Below are 17194 nucleotides of genomic sequence, written 5' to 3' on the forward strand. Positions count from 1 at the left end.
TTAGAACTGGTACCACTTCTTGTCCTTGCACTTCAACATCAGCTGTAAAAAAAAAAAAAAACTAAGTCAGACATCATAAATCTTGAGGATTTAAACAAGTTACTGCAGCTTCAACCTCTGACACAGAGCATCCCTATTATATACAAACATCTCTCTTTTCAATAGTTTGCACCTTTTTTTCCATTTTACCAAGGTGATTATGGATGATGTACTGCATTGGCCTATGAATGAGTGTTCATAGCTCTGCTTTACTTCAGGAGCATTTATCCATATAAGGAGACATACTGTTACTACCATGTAGTGGTGTAGTAGTGTAGATTCTTTAGGGGCCGTAGAGGACTTGAAGTTATTTACCAGAAAGAAATTCTGATATAGAACGTGAAAGCCAGCAGTTGATCCCACTCGAATATCCCATGTGAACCCTTGAGCATGGCTTTAACCCACCATACACCACCCAGAAGGTATGAGTGTCTGAATAAACCTGGTAAGATATCATATATCTCAAATCACTTGTTATGCAATTAAACTTGCCCTTGTATTACAACTTTTGAGGAGTTTGGCTGTTGTGACTTCCTTCATCGTGTTATGTTGGGAGCTATTTGAAAACCAGATGCTACATCTCAAGGGGTCAACATGGTGATTTGACTTGTTGCTTTGTTTGACACTGCAAAAGACCTGCAGCAATAAGTAAGCAGTGAAAATTGTCTGATGAAAAATGGTGCAAAACACAGTTCATATTTTTTAATATGTCATGTCTTTTTTATAATAATTTCAGCAATCGTGAATGAATTTTTAATTGCAGGATTTTTTTCCAGGAATGCATCCCATAACTGCAGTACTGAAAAGTAGATCTAGGGGTACCAATATTCTAATTTTGAGTGACTGTGATTACATCACTGTGGATTTATGAGGAAAATAAATGATTAAGAAATATGTTGCTGTCTGGTTTCCATTTTAAAGAGGAGAACAAAAAATATATACTCACTATATGACCTGACCTGTTTTACTGACATGAAAAGAAAAAAAAAACATTCATATATTGTCCTAGTTTGATATCAGTTTTGATTTATAAGAATAGAAATAGAATCAAAAAGTAACTAAAATCAAAAAGTATGTACACATTTGAGAAGTGTGAACGTTTTGTATAATGCTATGTTTTACCTCATGAGCATGTTTGGAGAAGGTTTCCGCGCTGGTCATCATGAGGGCGGTCCGCTCCTCCAGCTCCCCCAGCCTCTGGCCTCTCTCATCCAGAGCAATGCGGGCCCGTGCCAGGTCCCCCACCACCCCGCTGGCTGCCACCTTCATGCCCTCAATTCCTCCCTGGCCAGGGATGTGCTGCGCCAGACTCCGAGAAGCCTTCCCAGCAGCTGCCTCACCAACTGTCAACGTCAGGTAAAAAAAAAACAAACAAAAAACAACAACAACAGAAAAACAAGAAGCTTTTTCTTATTTGGAGTCTTTTAGGAGGTTTGACACATACTGTGATTGAACAGTTTCTATTGAGAAGAAAAATAATGAATGAACGCACAGAGCTCCTCTCTGTCGAATGTATGAGAATTTCCTCCAAAGAATCCCTTTAGAAACCCTCTGTTCTGGGCTTCAGGTGTTTCAATAGGCGTGAACAACTCCCCCAGCATTTCCTGCAAGGAAGGACGAGAGAGGAAATTATTGATTAAATGCTTGTCAAACTTGACCTATAATGCACCGATGATCAGTAAGGAAAGAGTAAAGTGTCAAATGCATTTTCAATGATACATTATTTTGTGACTTATTGCAAACTGCCTCAGTGCACATCTGCATCACACTGCTGTTCACGCTAATGATCCACTGTTGCCTGTAGAGGGCACTATGGCAGCATCGCATCCCTGCACACTCATTTATTATGCGCGACCGTGCAGAGATGACTCCAAAGAACAACCATGTTTGAGAGTGACTCGGCCTGCGTATACATGCACATACTGTACATACACATTATGTAAGACCATATGCAACATCGAGACTAGTGCAGCTCATGCCACATATGACAAGTGTGACATTTAAATTCAATGGCTCCTGTCAGCTCCGGGCTTCATCAGGGGCAGCTATAATGGCCTCTGCTCATTTACTTCACAGATACTTTTTATGAAGTCACAACCAGACCACCAGATAATTCCCAGTGTCAGTCAAAACATTTTTGTCCCTCTACATAGAAATGCAAAGCGATATAACCGGTGTTGTTCCATTTTATAAACAGGCAGACAAAACAGGATTCACACACATGCAGTGCTAACCTGCAGGTTGTCACACATCTCCTGACTGTATGTGATTCTCTGGACCTCTGTGGGGGAGCTGAGATATAGTGCCTGCCCCCCATTGGTGAAGCAAAAGGTTCTTGCAATGCGCATGTCTGTCAGAGGCAGGTAATTGACATCCATCAACGGTCTTAAACTTGGCAAACTGCAGGCAGAATGAGATGAGTGAAAGATGGGTTAGACAAAATAAGAACACCACACATGTTTTTCCCATTTGTGATGTCAGCGGATTGTATTGTCACTTGACAGAAAACATTTAGTCTTTAGTACAGCTCTTACAAGCAGAGATAAAACATCTTTGAGATAAAATGAAATTAAGACATATTTTTCCAATCGCATGGAATCACACAAAGTAGTAGTTCAATCTGCATCCAATGCAGTATACCAATAATGCCTGTGCTTTATGCTGTATATAAAAACACCACATTTAATGAATTCAATTAATTAATATTATGTACATGTAATGTGCATTCATGTATATGTGTATATATGTGTACGTATGTATATATGTTTGATATGCAAGTATAAACTGTATATACTGTATAAAACTTGTGTATGATATATATTGGATGTGCATAGTAAAAATAATAATATAATTAGTTATCTCGCGAGCCTTGTTTTGTGTTTTTGTTTGTTTTTTGTGATGGGTTAGGTGTGTAAAAGCTTTTGCTTCAACCTACACAGTTGAACAATTGAGTGTTTATTTGTTCTTTTTTTACTTAATTTTTTTTCCTGAAGATTCCTAAAATTTTAATCCAAGTTCAAATGATCAAAGCCAGCGCTTTAAATGTGAAGGTTCAATACTTTGACCCACACTAGTCTACTTAGGAGAGTATGCTGGGATCTCAATAATTATTCACAAAGTATATAGGCATAATTGAAACGAAACAATAAAGATGAATATACATAGCTTACTGGATAAAAGGGACACTTGTAATGTAATATTGTGAAAGTCATTTGAACCAGAGGCGCCCTTTGTCAGCTCGCGGTAGGTAGATTGTGTCTCATTGAAATAATGCTTCGTTAATCTGATTGTGCAGAGCAGCGAATACGCAAGTCACAATGCAGATGGGGTTATTTTTTGGCACATTTACTCCTGAGGTGGGTATGTGACACAGCCAGCCACAAGTTTATAGTGAAGATGGTGTGACCGAGCCAGCTTTTATGATTTAATTGTTAAAAACAGGTGAAAACTGTGCAGCCATTCTGTTCACAGCTCATGAGTTTTAATTAATGAGTCTGCTGAACAAGAAGCTAGAAAATAGGTAAACACTGCATAAATCGTTTTGCCCATTTTTAATATGTTTCTAAACCTGTGTCATTTGCTTTTTCAATGGGCCAGTTGAACCTGGTAGGTTGCAAACCCAAAAAGTGTGGATACTTTATTTTCAACCCATTTGGTACACTGATAATTGTCCTACATTAACATTGATCAATGCCACTGTATTTGAGAAGCAAATGGTAGTCACTCATTAAAAAAACAAACCTGAGTGTAACTGGTCATGCAAACATCTAATATAAATGCTAAAAAGCTCAGTGAATCAAAAGAAATGCTTGTCCATTAGGGACTTATCAAAACCACCAGCTCTGAATAACAAAACAATCACAATATTACTCTCAAATCAAAGTTACTGTATGAATTCACCAAACTTGTGAAAACAACTGTCTGTGAACACAATTCATCACAGCATTAACAAAAACAATATCAAACTTGATGTGAAGAAGACATCAAATATAAGAAACATGCAAAAATCTCGGTTTTCTTTGGGTCAAAGCTAAATGAGCTCTGGAAAATGTATTTTTTAAAAACCCTTCAACAGACTGTGAGTTCTTTCCATGGTTAGGTATATTTACCAATATATAGGCAGGCTTAAGAACATCACATAATAATAACAACAGGTACAATGAGGCACATTTTTGGAGCTTTAACAGGGAAACTGTTGTAAGTTATTTGGACCAGCCTCCATCAGGGAAGTCATTTCAGTCATAGCCCTCCAGTGCTTGTTCCACACCACTAATTGAATGCACTTTGGTGCTCAGTGCCTTGCCCAAGGACACTTCGACAGATGGACAGGCGAAGATGGGATATCAATTGCTAATTTGAGGATTGGAAAACACCCTGCTCTACCGACTGAGTCAAAGCCAATAAAGCCCATCAAATGCTGGCTGAAACATTCCAGTATTATTTCAACACGTCTATCAAGTCAGTCGAATGTAAAACGCATGCCAGCCTGAGCTAATCGTGAGGTCGTACCTGAGAGTCATGACATGTCCGTTAGCGCAGAAGCAGGCGAGGCACACACTGTTACACACAGACACCACGTCGGCTCGCAGCACAAAGGACGACTCGGTGATGTTGTGGACAAAGAGGCAAGACTGGGACGGCATCAAGAAGACTTTGGCCTGCCTTTCAGAGCACACCACAGCCAAATGTCCCTCTGCACAGACGTCCTGGGAAGAGGAGGGTGAAAAGTTCACCAGCTTGCGTCTCCGTGGTCTGTCGGGGTCCTCGGGGGCATTGAGGTCCCGCCAAACCTCGTAGGGGCTCTGGATCAGAGCTCCCATGCAATCCAAGAAGCCAAAGCGCAGCACAGAGCCCTTCAACATCAGGACGGTTCCTGGGAGAGTTTCAAAGAAAGATTGAAACAAGTAAGGTACAAATACTAACACCAAGAAATCAGCAGATGCAAAACATTGCTACTCTTGTTTCTATTGGAAGCATATAGTATTGTAGAAAGATTGATGTAATTCTAACAATCACAAAGGTTCACAGAGACAAGGTCATTTTGTGGAAATTGTGTTCACATTTCTCACTAAAGACATTTATTGAAACTCCTCCAATCTATGTTAGCAATTCAAAAACACAGAGAGAAAGCACAATAATTATTTAACGTCTGTTCATACGACCACCTTTTATACCTTCAGGAGAACAATGCAGCTCGACCTTAAAGTCATGTGGTAATTTTCCCTATAAACTGTACCTTGTGCTCTTCACATGATAATGGTTATGGTGGGTGGCAAGGCATGCTTAGTCCAAAACAATAAACCATACTATCTATCAATTCTCCTGAGCTCAGAGGAAAGTAATTTTCAAGATTGTGCATGATGACAACAGATGGGGTCTAATTGAAACAAATGAGTTCTTCGGCTCGGATCAAATGCTCTTCTCAAAGCTCAACAGAGTGCACTTAATTCCTCTAGAAAAAAAAACCAAACAAACAAAAAAAAACAAACAGCTATTATTTTAAAAGCTTTGCTTTATGCCAACTTGCTCCTGTGTCTGAGTAAACAAATTGCATCAAATGACCATGTCTGAATTTGGATGACTAGTTTTATATCGCTACTCAGATCAGTGTCCATGGTTTTCAAAGTGAGTGCGCTTTATGCTCAATTCCACAAATTGCTTGTTTGCAACATAGAAACAGTCACGGTTCAAGCTGGAAGTAAACTTCACTGTGTGACATGACTGAAAACAAATCTCCTGAATACAATTCAACATTTATCAGATGACACTTAGAAGGCTGTGTCCCGTTGTTGATGTTTATTGAAATCAATTAATGCATCTTTAACATTCACAATAAAAGGTCATATTGACTCTGATCTTATGACAATATAACTGAATCTCTATCATATGCAAAGTACTTTAATACATATATTTTGCACTGATACATTTCCTAATCATGTTGCGTTTTTGTAGCAGTTTGAAAAGCGCTCATTAAGTCCCCAATCAATGCACTCCCATTATGCCCTGCTGTGTTACTTTAATGACAAACTGTTAAGCAACCGAGAAATTGAGAGCATGCAGTATAGTCCATTTACTCCATTTTCACAGAGAACATTCCAACATTAAAAATCCACACAAAGCTTTATATTTTGCCTGTTATCACAGTGTCAAAGCCACAGGTGGGAAGATATAGCTGTTTCAATAAAACCAGATTGAAAATGCACCACGGCTGAACAGGTTTGTTGCTTCCCTGAAAAAGTAAATAGTGTTCCAAACACTGTGAGAATGAGATTTAAAAAATTGTGATAGCCTATTTAGAATTTCTTTTGTGGATCTAAGTGTGCTCTTTAATGATGTGTGTCTTGCATTCTCTGAAAGCCTTTTATAACCTGTCAGTCTAATCATTAGAGTTTGGGTGCTTGTACTTTTTGTTTTCATCAAATAACATCTTTGAACACTGACTTGAACTTTTGGTCCATTTAGTTTAGATACAGCCAGATTTGAGCTTGAGTAAAATGTAAGCACAACACAGGACAACTCTCAATGTTTCCTTTTATATCAAATAAGTGCAATTATGCTATGAAAGATATTTGACCGATTTTTTTTTTCTTTTATGGCAAAATATCTGCAAAATCAACAGTATGTCAATTACTGCGGTGGCTCCTGGTGATCAATACAGTAACATGTCAAATATCCATGTCTTTCATGAATTATATAAAAAAAAAATCCTAAATAGCAAATGATTTGAATATGTTTAATTGGCCATTCTGCTGCAAGATCTGCAATCTTATGTGGTGCGGTGTTTTGTTTTGTTTCTCTTGAGCCAATATTAATAAAACACTACCATTTCTCAGGACGTACATTTGTCAGTAGGTAGTTTTCACTGCTGTATCATTGGTCTCTAAAAACTGTTAAATCTGTTATCCATCTTAATGGTGTGAATACCTGTAAGTGGAAGTTTCCTTTGTGTGTTACACTCATATAGAGAAGCTGGACTGGACCCTCTGATCGGCTGATTTTGGCCAGCAGGTTGTATGTTTGACAGCACTGATTTGATCTCTCTCTCTCTCCATCGTAGTGAGTGGTGAGTACTCTTGCCTCTCCATGTCCCTTATGCTGTAAACCTGGGCTTTGGGGTCTTTCTGTGTTTCACTTTGCATAATGTCACAGTGGTACATAGACATGAATTTAGATGATTTTTTACCTCCATATTTCCCATGTGTGTGAATGTGAGTGTGCATGATTGTCCTGTATGCAGCCTACCCTGCCTTTGGTGAGTCAGCTGGGATCGCCTCCATGGCCTGAAGCTGGCTAAAGCCAAATGGAAGATGGAGGGATTTGCTCAAACAAATCCAGTTCCACTGCTACTCACCACTGGGGCCAATAGTGACAGGTTCCTCCATCCTCTCCTCCTGCTCCGTAGGGATGGACATTGGGATAAGCAGGACGACACCTAAACTGGTGCCCACCCACAGACACGGAGTCGGCAAGGCGTCGCTCTTGCGTCCGAAGGACTCTCCAAACTGCAGTGTGGTGATGGCCTCTTTGGTGTCCCGGTCGATGCTGGACACACTGGAACTACGCGAGCGGCTGAAGGAGTTCTCACGACTCTCTATGTGCAGCAGCGGCCAGCGAGCAGGGGCAAGAAAGAAGTGGAGAGAAGCGTGACGCCATGACAAAATAAGGAAGGTACAAAGAGAGAAAAAAAAAAAACGAGGACAAAGTGTTGTAAATAGGAAATTATGGCAGAAGTAAGAGTGGTGAGAGTAAATAGAAACCTGATGAGGCCGAAAGAGGAGAGAAGGTGTGAGTGCACAAGCAGTTAAAATGAAAAAAAAAAAAAAAAAAAGAAAATACAGGGAGGAGAGATAAAAAGATAAATATTGTAAAAGACTAACGTGGATTGTCTGCATATCATATAAGATTTAAAATTCTGAAGAATAGGTGCAATATACTGGGAAGTGAGGTGATCATTTGTTACATAAATACAATTGAACAGATATGGTCGCACGCACGCGCACACGCACACACACGCACACGCACACGCACACGCACACGCACACAAAACACATTCAAAAACTTTGCTGGCTCTATTTAAGTGCTTCACATTCAGGCCTGCCATTGTGTACTGCCATCATGAAAAGTATTTCTGTATCGCTGCGTTTCTGAATTATTCAGAGCCAGGAAATGTGCAGCGCTGTGTTGCTGGCCTAATGTCACACAAAGTGGAGACTTTATGTAACAGCAACTGCAGATGGCTGCCAAGCCTGGTGTACACTTATCAATCTTGACAGTTGCTCAATAGAGGCATTTTTTGAGCAGCCTTTTGAGAGGATCTACCAAGCGACCCTGTTTAATCGATTACTCTGTTAGACTGTTTGAACACAGTTCTAAAAGCCCAACAATGGACACAATCTGAAATTGGTAGGCGGCAAATTTCTACGGATAAAATCGACAGTGCTTACTTGTGTGTTGTCTCTGTTAAATAAAGACAATAAATTAAACATGAGAAGAAAACATAGTGCATGTGCTATTTAATGACAGTGTACATGTCAAAAAGGATGATGCCCTACATAGCATTCAGTGTGGCATTACCCAACGCCCACCACCTTCCAAGACCAGCGCAGGTACATGTGGGTGTTTTTTTCTTCTTCTTTTTTTCAGAAGAGACAGGGCCACAGGACGGACTGACACTCTGACGGACGGACGGACGGACTGACGGACGTAAATGAGTCTGCAGGACAGCAGTTGGTGGGTTTGTGGCCGAAGCCCCCTTACCTCTCTCACTCCAGCAGTAGGAGGCGGTGGTGTGGTGCTCGTCATGTGAGTACATAGTGACTCCGTGTAACTGCTGAAGCATTGCCCTCCTGGACGCATGCCCTACTTATACCCCCACGACATGAAGCCCATAGAACAAACAACCACCCGCCATGAACCCAAAGAAACAAACACACATATATACACATGGGCAGGTGTGGCCAAAACCGGACCGAGAAACAGATGAGACAGACAGATGAACAGCAGTACCGGTGATTGACAAAAAAAAGAAAGAGAGAAAGATGCAGCTGAGTGTTTTAAAAAATACCTTCAAAAACATACAAAAGACTGAAAAAGAAAGACGAGTGGCCACACAACCTTTACCCACATCTTGCACCATCTGTGAATGTTGTGACTGACTCTGATACAGCACTGAGGAGTAACAGCACGACAACTGAAGTCTTGATTCTGCTTGATTGTGTTAGTTGTAGAGCGGATCCTCGACGAAGTACTGGTTACAAAGCAGAGCCAAGCAGTCTATTCTAGAGATGAGCTGATGCTGTTAAGACTGAAGATATTCTCTTCTTTGGTTGACTTCTTTTGTTCACCACAGTGTTAGAGCAGCATCATGATATAAAGAAGGTTCTTGCTATAATCCGGATATCTTTACAACAATGCTGTACAATGCTGCTGGCAGTCATAATAATAATAATAATAATAATAATAATAATAATAATAATAATAATAATAATAATAATAATAATAATAATAATAATAATAATAATAAAATACAGCCTTAAGTCTGAGCAGCAGCAGCTCAGTTTTTTGCTGTGTGTTGCCGGGTGTGTTTACGCTGTGTGACAGAGCCTGTGGGGTGCTGGCTAATGAAAGTCAGGCACAGTGTTACCCTGACAGGACACGGGGACCCCTGGAGGGCCCTCATGGTGGGGCGAGAAGCAAGCGAGGCAATGTTGGGAATTCGATAAGGGAAGGCAGACAATGTGAAGTGGCGAGACGGACAAAAGTGCTGGATTTATACATTGGTATGTGCACAGACACCCACGCACACTTTAGTGAGACAAACAGACACCTGGAGAAGAGGCTCAACCTCCATCTTCACTGCTGATGACTATGAATACAGCTCTGTGCCAAGTTTCTCTTCAACCCATGAAGAACTGGGGTGACATCTGCATGCATTGCCTTCATGAATGTTTGCTCCTCCATTTACGCTTTGATTTGATGTGACCATACGTGCTCCTTCCTGTATGCAGGGTCTTTAGAAAGGTAATGTGCAATAATTAGCCATGTGCTAAATCCAACATATTTAACATTTACCTCGTGAAAAGTTGTCTTGTACATTTATATGCACTGTCCCATTAAAATAGACAAATACATGAACTGAAATGGTCAAGTTATGTTTGCATTTTCCGCAAACATGCACAAGTGTTCATGGGTTAACACAAAGTGATGCGTGCAGTAAGATATTCGCATTATTTTTCAGAGTTTATTTGCTGGTTACTGAAAAATTGTTGACCTTAAACTGTCGAATTGTATCTATTAGTTGTAGGCCAATAACAGCAGAGCTCCATCTGGAACTCATTATGTCAGCAAGCATTGTAGGAACAGGTCCACTGCTGCCATGCTTATCATTTTCATGTTGCATTCAAACATGGATGTAAGTCTATGAGTCTGGCCCGGAGGGTTAGTCCAGGTATTCACAGCAAGTCACCTCACTTCTATGGTGTGGTACCAGAGAAATATGTTAGTTTAGTTTGTAAAACCAGTATATATAGGTCTATATATTGTATCTCACATTCACTGTATGTCAAATGTACTGTCTGTATCTACTATATCTAATCATACTGTATTTCATACCTATTGTATCTCACATCTACTAAATCTATATCATATCTATTGTGTGTACTGTATCAATCTACAAGGGCTAAATCATTTGAGGTAAAAATGCAATACGTAGTAATTTCGAGTGTTGTAATAACAATATGATCTGAAATAAATGCAGTCAAGTTGATGCTGCTAACATCTGTGCTTTCTTCAAATAACCACGCTCTTCCTCTTGCTTGTAATTTACACCAGCTGTCATGTTTAACTTCTTCTTTGTGGCCCTAAGGTATGTAATAATTAGGGCTGTCAATTGATACATTTTTTAATTGGTTGATACATTTTTTGGTGTATTTAAAATTCATTATTTTGGCGTATTGCACACGTTGATATATTGATATGGACCACACCTTCTGTATCAATCTTATCAGATGGATATCATTTGTCTATATGTTTATCCATCCACCCATCCTTGCAAAACCTTGCCTCTGTATAAAAGTATTGTGGGTAAAAATAGGTTAACATTTGGGAATACCAAAATCTATTCTCCTGTATAACTTATCGATTTATATTTTAAGAAACCCCAGCTCAAGTTAATGTCCAGAAACAAATTCAACACCTACCTCCACTATTTCTTCAATAATTAATAATTGTTCTGCCTAACCAGGATAGGCGATATGAAAATGTTTACTGTAACACAAGTCTGTCTCCCCCTGCCAATTCCCTCCTCTGTCTTCTTGCCTGGCATGCAGGCCTCATTAACACCGGCCTCATTTCTAGCACTGCTTGTTGACCTTTAATTATTCCAGTGATCCTGCTGGCTCTTCACTGTGGTAATCCAGTGCAACCGATTAACGAACAGCACCAAAGGTAGGCAACAGATAGGAGTTTGCTGAGAAAAATTGACTGTTGACTCATTCTAAATACACATTATTGCAGCTATAATCTATGGCTGTTTCTATTACTTAAAACAATTGCTTCATTTACTCTCTAAGGTCTTTATGAGTCACTCTTCTAAAGTATGGAAAACTGGTTGTGAGTCTGCAAAATGATCGCTCATACCCAACAAATATACAACAAACTAGTGTTTGAGCACAAAAATACAAACTGTAATTTATTAAGGGAATGTTTTCATGTTCATCCTATGACCCAAACTAATTTTTTATTGTGGTCCAGACAACCTAAAATGATGTCCACATATATCATGTGCTGTTTATGTACTTGTACAAATACATATACTGGAACATTTTGATTAAGCTTGCAAATGAGTTCCAATTATAAATGATTGAAAGTCTTCCCTGTTTGTCGGATTTCGCTGAATCATATGGCAGCTGTAATATTCTTCCGTTGCAAAGTGATATACAGCGGCGACAACATTCATTACACAGCACACTATAGAAAGTGCTGAAAGCATGAGAGGGCTCAAAGATCGCGGCAAGCTGCCAATTAGGTTATGTAGTACTGTATGTTGACACTGACATTTCAGAGGGTGGCACAAGTTGAAGCTGGTGGTGTGTCCAGACTGGAAAGGATTTGCTCAGTTGACTGAGTGAACAGCAATGAAAGTGAAAAATATAAAGGGAAGCTGGTATTTAAAAAAAGAAATTAACTCCATAATTGGAGGGAGGGTAATCAAATTTGGGGGGGGAAGACAATTACAAAAAATGAAGGGGGACCACATGAGTATCATATTGATATAAATCACTGGTTGGACTGAATGCAACCATTCCCAATCCCCATTAAGTAAATATATATATATAGTTCAGTTCCACCTACAATTCAAAATCCTCCTCTTAGCATTCAAGCCCATCATTATACGGTGTCCTTGAACACCAAGAAAGGCACCTTGAAATAAAAGTTTGTACTATTATTATTATTATTATTATTATTATTATTATTATGAGAATTTCAAGAAAAAATACAATCATTATTGAAAGACAGTCACTACATTCGTACATTCAATGAATTCTCTTCCGTTTGTCCCTAGTATATTGTGCTACCTAATTATGTATATGAATAATCAGTAACAATAAAGAAGCAGTGGTTTACTGACAGGGCTTTTACTGAACAGTTTTCACATGTAAGTTTTAAAAAAATACTATTTCAGTGTTATAACTAGCCCATAATGTGATGAATTAATGGCAAAATATGATTATGCTATTGGCTCAAATAATTTACCACACCATTGGAAAATTAGTCCACTTTTAGTTTCATTACATTTAAATAGTCCAAAGTATTGGGCATTATTACATTATTTGGTTGCTACAAGGACAAAAAAGGGAAATTAATATTGGCTACGGAACATCATAGATTTGATGCATTACAGATATGAAACAGACAGGATATAACAACGGAAAATTGATCGCAGGCAAGAGGAAGCTTTTCACGACTGGCACACAGAGGGAGGTGGTCATCCCTTCTAAAAACTTGTCCTCATCTGACACAACGGAAAAGCTACGATCAGGCAGAAGGCCAGAGCCCTCTCCAAAAAATACGAATGTCGATGCTTGTAACTCATTAAGTTTCTTGGAATACTTTCAGAGGTTGTAAGTACATTAAATCAGCTATGGAAAAGAACAATTCTGGACTGGCCTGGATGATGGTGCACCTGTAGCCTCGGCTGACGCTCTGATAAAACATTCATCTCATGCTAATGCTAATGGAAAACGGTCTCCCTCTTGGTTCCAGGACACTGTTGTATAATGAGGTCGATGAAGATAGCAGTGTGAATGTAATTGCAGAATTGCTGTAAAAGAGTCAACTGCGACTCAACAGCAGCCCCACATCAGACTGTTTTTTATTTTTCAGTGAAGATTTGCACCAGTATCACAGCCATGACTCTTCAAGGATTTTACGAAGGTAAAAAAAGTAATTAAAAAAACAAACGAAAAAACAAATACAAAATTATTTTAAAGCATTGGATAAATGCATTAGTGGAAACATACTCTCCCCTGCAGCTGCCAACATTTGCTGTCACTTATTGGCTGACGTTTGTGCTGGGTGGCAGCAGTTACTGTGACATTTTTGAGAATTGTAACAATGTTGGGTTTCTAAAGGAGGGATTAGCCTGCCGTGACCTGCCTGAGAATCTTAAAGAATTATAAGCAGATTGTGACTGGACAACGACAGAGAAATCAGCCCCCCGAATTCTCCTCAGGTTTTACTATGCATCAGCAGTATTTACTGGCAATTCAGCGCATGTGGTGCCTTTAGGACCACCAGGAAAACCTTGATTGACACGTATGTAAATGAACTCACACAACGCACAGCTAGTCTATATGACGATCTGCTGCAATCTGTTTCACACTTTAAATTAGAGCACTGCAGTGTCAAACAAGTGCTCTGCCGTCAGACCCTATCATTACTCTGGCAGTTTATAAGGATCACACACTTAAATCTTATTCATGCACCTGCAGCCTTTTTGGCCAGCTATCCTCACCCTCAATTTTACCACCATGAGATTATCATTGGACCACGTGAATCAGCACAGATAGACAACTTCAAAGGCAACATCAGGGCCCTTGTTAACATTAAAGATATGGACATAATTCTAGTGCCTGAGTGTGTTGCTCATTTAAAGTAAACTAATGATCTGCATTGATGTCTGCAAGTGCAACGATTTACAAATACTGTCTGTGTAAGTAAAAAAAATAAAATACAGTGCTGATACAGTTCTGGTGGAGTCAGCAGTCAATGTCTCACAACTGTAATGATATTGCTCAATTTCACTTGATAGCACATCGACTGTCTCAGCTTTTAGATGATCTGTAAAGACATATTGGAAAAAAATACACCTCATTGAAAAGCCTTTAAAACTAATATGTTTTCGTGGGGGATGGACTAGTGCTACTAGTTGATTTATCAGCTGTTTTAATTCATAATAGCATTTTAGCTTTGCACACTCAGAAACAGACACATGCACGCACAGAACAGGGACATTTTCTTTTGTGTCACACACAAAAAATTATATATATACACACACATTGCTGCTGTGATCAAAGAGATATGAAGTCGCTGTCAGGGAAATTTATATTTCAGGCGTGTACGTCAGAGTGTGAAGAGTTCAAATTGAAAGAAAATCACCAGATTTGTCAGTGAAAATGTCCGAAAGCCAGAGTGAAAAAGTATTTGTATTTTTCCCCATTTGTATCAGTGAGCTCACAGAAAAAAGATGTTTCAGTTCATATTTTGGATTATGATATGAAGAGAAGATTTGCTGCTGTGGTTAGTTGGATTAAGAGATACTTGGGAGGTGTGGCCACACTATGTAAAACACTTCATACTGTTTTGTTATTTGCATGAAAACAAAAATAAGAGATTGGATCTGCAACAAAAGAGCAAGAAATGTTACCTCACTAGACCTTACTGGGGAAAGAAAACAGTTGAATTCATTAAAGACCCATCAGCGCACTTGAATAAAACAAATTAAAAAAAAGAAACTGAAAGAAAAAACTGGTTGAACAATTCTATATCAGACTAACCTTCAGGCCTGCGACATGGTTGACACACAACAATTTAATGGACAGAATGCAAGAGGAGTTGACTTGCATTAAGAAGCAGCAGACCCTGATGTCCAAATGTTGTCAGGTGATGCTAATGCAAGCCGCAGACATGTTTGATATACAAATGAGAAACAAAGCTGCTGAATTAAATGTTAAATAAATAGCACTTTATCAATATCTTCAACATCTGCTGGCTGTTTCAATAGTAGAAACAGATGCATTTGTAGGATGAGCAGCAGAACTATTTGTTTGTACCCATGAAAAATTGCTTATCTCTGCCTATCTCATTGCAATTGATAAGAGACATACATAGGCCTTTCAATGGATACACTGTATTGCCAAAAAGCATTGTTACAACAAAGTGAAATAAGATTGCAAGTAAAAAATTCTGTATGTTTTGTACATATATGGATATTTGCTATGCTTAATTTGTGTTACCAGCCATTTAATAATGTAGATTTTTGAGTACAGATTCAATAGCATTAGTAGCTGTTATCTACTCTTAAAATTGGAGATACGAAATAGCTGTTTTATCAATGTCTGAAATCTATGAATCCCATAGTGTTCATTTTAGTCTACATGTTTGGACTGTTTTCTTTGTGATGAAACTGGAAACATTTTTACCGAATTTAACAGCTCAATAATTTGGATGAAACGTTATAATATTACCATCAAGTTATGAGGTTGATACAGTTCAACTCCACCATAGTGATTCCTTGAACAAATAGAGAAATCTTAAGCTTCACAGTCTTTCAGAGTTTTCAAAACTATAATTGGCTTATTATTGTTTGGAACGACGGTTCTGCAAGCAATTGCATGAAGAAATAAATGAAGCTGCAAACCATCCATTCTTTTGTTTCCAAAGTTGTGCTATCCTCACAAAGCCAAGCAATAATCTCAATTTTTACAATGCTAACTTGCATTAGCTTGTGCTTGCCTTGTGTTAATTATGCGTCAGACCTCAATTGACTTACCCCAGGGTGAGAGGATGCATGCACTTGTTAGGAGGCGGGGTTATGTTACTGAGGTTTAGGGATGGGAGCTGGGAAGACAAGCACACACCTTCAGTGTGGGACACAGGCAAAGAGATCTCCATGCAAGCAGCGGACTGGGCCTTGCGGAAGGGTGGTCGGCCGGGGCCTCTGCGGGTAAGCCGTGGCCCCTCAGGACCCATCGGAACACGAGGCTTCCCCGCCGAGCAGGGCTGGGAGGTGGGGCTAGTGCAATGTCCATTGACATGATCTGTAACAACGGCAAAGCATTAGCAAACAACAAAAAGAGGGAAATAATCAAAATTTCAAACAGAGTGTAAACCACTGCTGGCTGCAATATCCATATTCACAAGTTTAGTCTAATAAAGTATTTTGAATTGAATTAATGAACAGGAGAATAACTGAGATATCTGACAATGAGGTCAGAGATAATCTTTGATGTCTTCCTAACCCATTGGAACTTTACAACCATCAGTTTGAAAACTGCACTTCTGTAAGTCATTATTACACTATATAACCCATGAAGATGGATATTTTTTTTTCTTTTATCATGTAAGAGGAGCAAGCTGATGTTGGAAATCTGGTTAATTGCTTGTTAGATGATGGTGAGGGGAAAAGGGACAATGGGTGACCAAAGGATTGAAGAGTGGCTTGAAGGTAAAGTTTGTGCAGGAAGGAGGAAAGAGATGCTGGGCTACAGAAAGGAAAGGAAAATGCAGAGGAAATCTGTGAGTGCAGTTTCATCCAGTCTGTGTAACAAAGAAAATATAAAACCATACATATATAACAGGCTTAGTCAAGCTCCACTTTGTGTCCCCTTTTATTGGATAATTAGAAAGTCTTGTTTTAAGGAGAAACCATTTACTACTTTTTTTCAAGGCCACACTGCTTTATGACAGTGGAAAAGTTACGAACGAGGGTCAAAACAACAAAAAACCAAAACAAAAGATAAAAAGTATCCCCCCCCACCTTTTAATGCAAATTAGTATTCAGTATCGCTGGGCTGTAGTCACCGACAGCATGTCCTGGCATGAAAACACTTGTGACTTTGTGAAATGGTGGTCTTCCGGCAGCCTACCCTCAGGG

At 39.1% G+C, this 17194-nt stretch overlaps 1 protein-coding gene across 1 annotated transcript in view; it reads right to left on the reverse strand.

Moving 5' to 3' along the window:
* The window catches only part of stxbp5l (syntaxin binding protein 5L), a gene marked incomplete at both ends in the record, with an annotated part of 133254 nt that continues 116060 nt past the window's right edge, over positions 1-17194 (reverse strand). The window contains 8 exons of the mRNA XM_080498534.1: positions 1-42; positions 1162-1382; positions 1532-1643; positions 2274-2439; positions 4549-4912; positions 7391-7630; positions 8797-8898; positions 16179-16358. Of these exons, the coding sequence (XP_080354660.1) occupies positions 1-42; positions 1162-1382; positions 1532-1643; positions 2274-2439; positions 4549-4912; positions 7391-7630; positions 8797-8898; positions 16179-16358 (1427 nt within the window). The remainder of the gene's footprint in view (positions 43-1161; positions 1383-1531; positions 1644-2273; positions 2440-4548; positions 4913-7390; positions 7631-8796; positions 8899-16178; positions 16359-17194) is intronic.

The sequence above is a fragment of the Blennius ocellaris genome (assembly GCF_963422515.1).
Source record: "Blennius ocellaris genome assembly, chromosome: 6".
Classification (NCBI taxonomy): Eukaryota; Metazoa; Chordata; class Actinopteri; order Blenniiformes; family Blenniidae; genus Blennius; species Blennius ocellaris.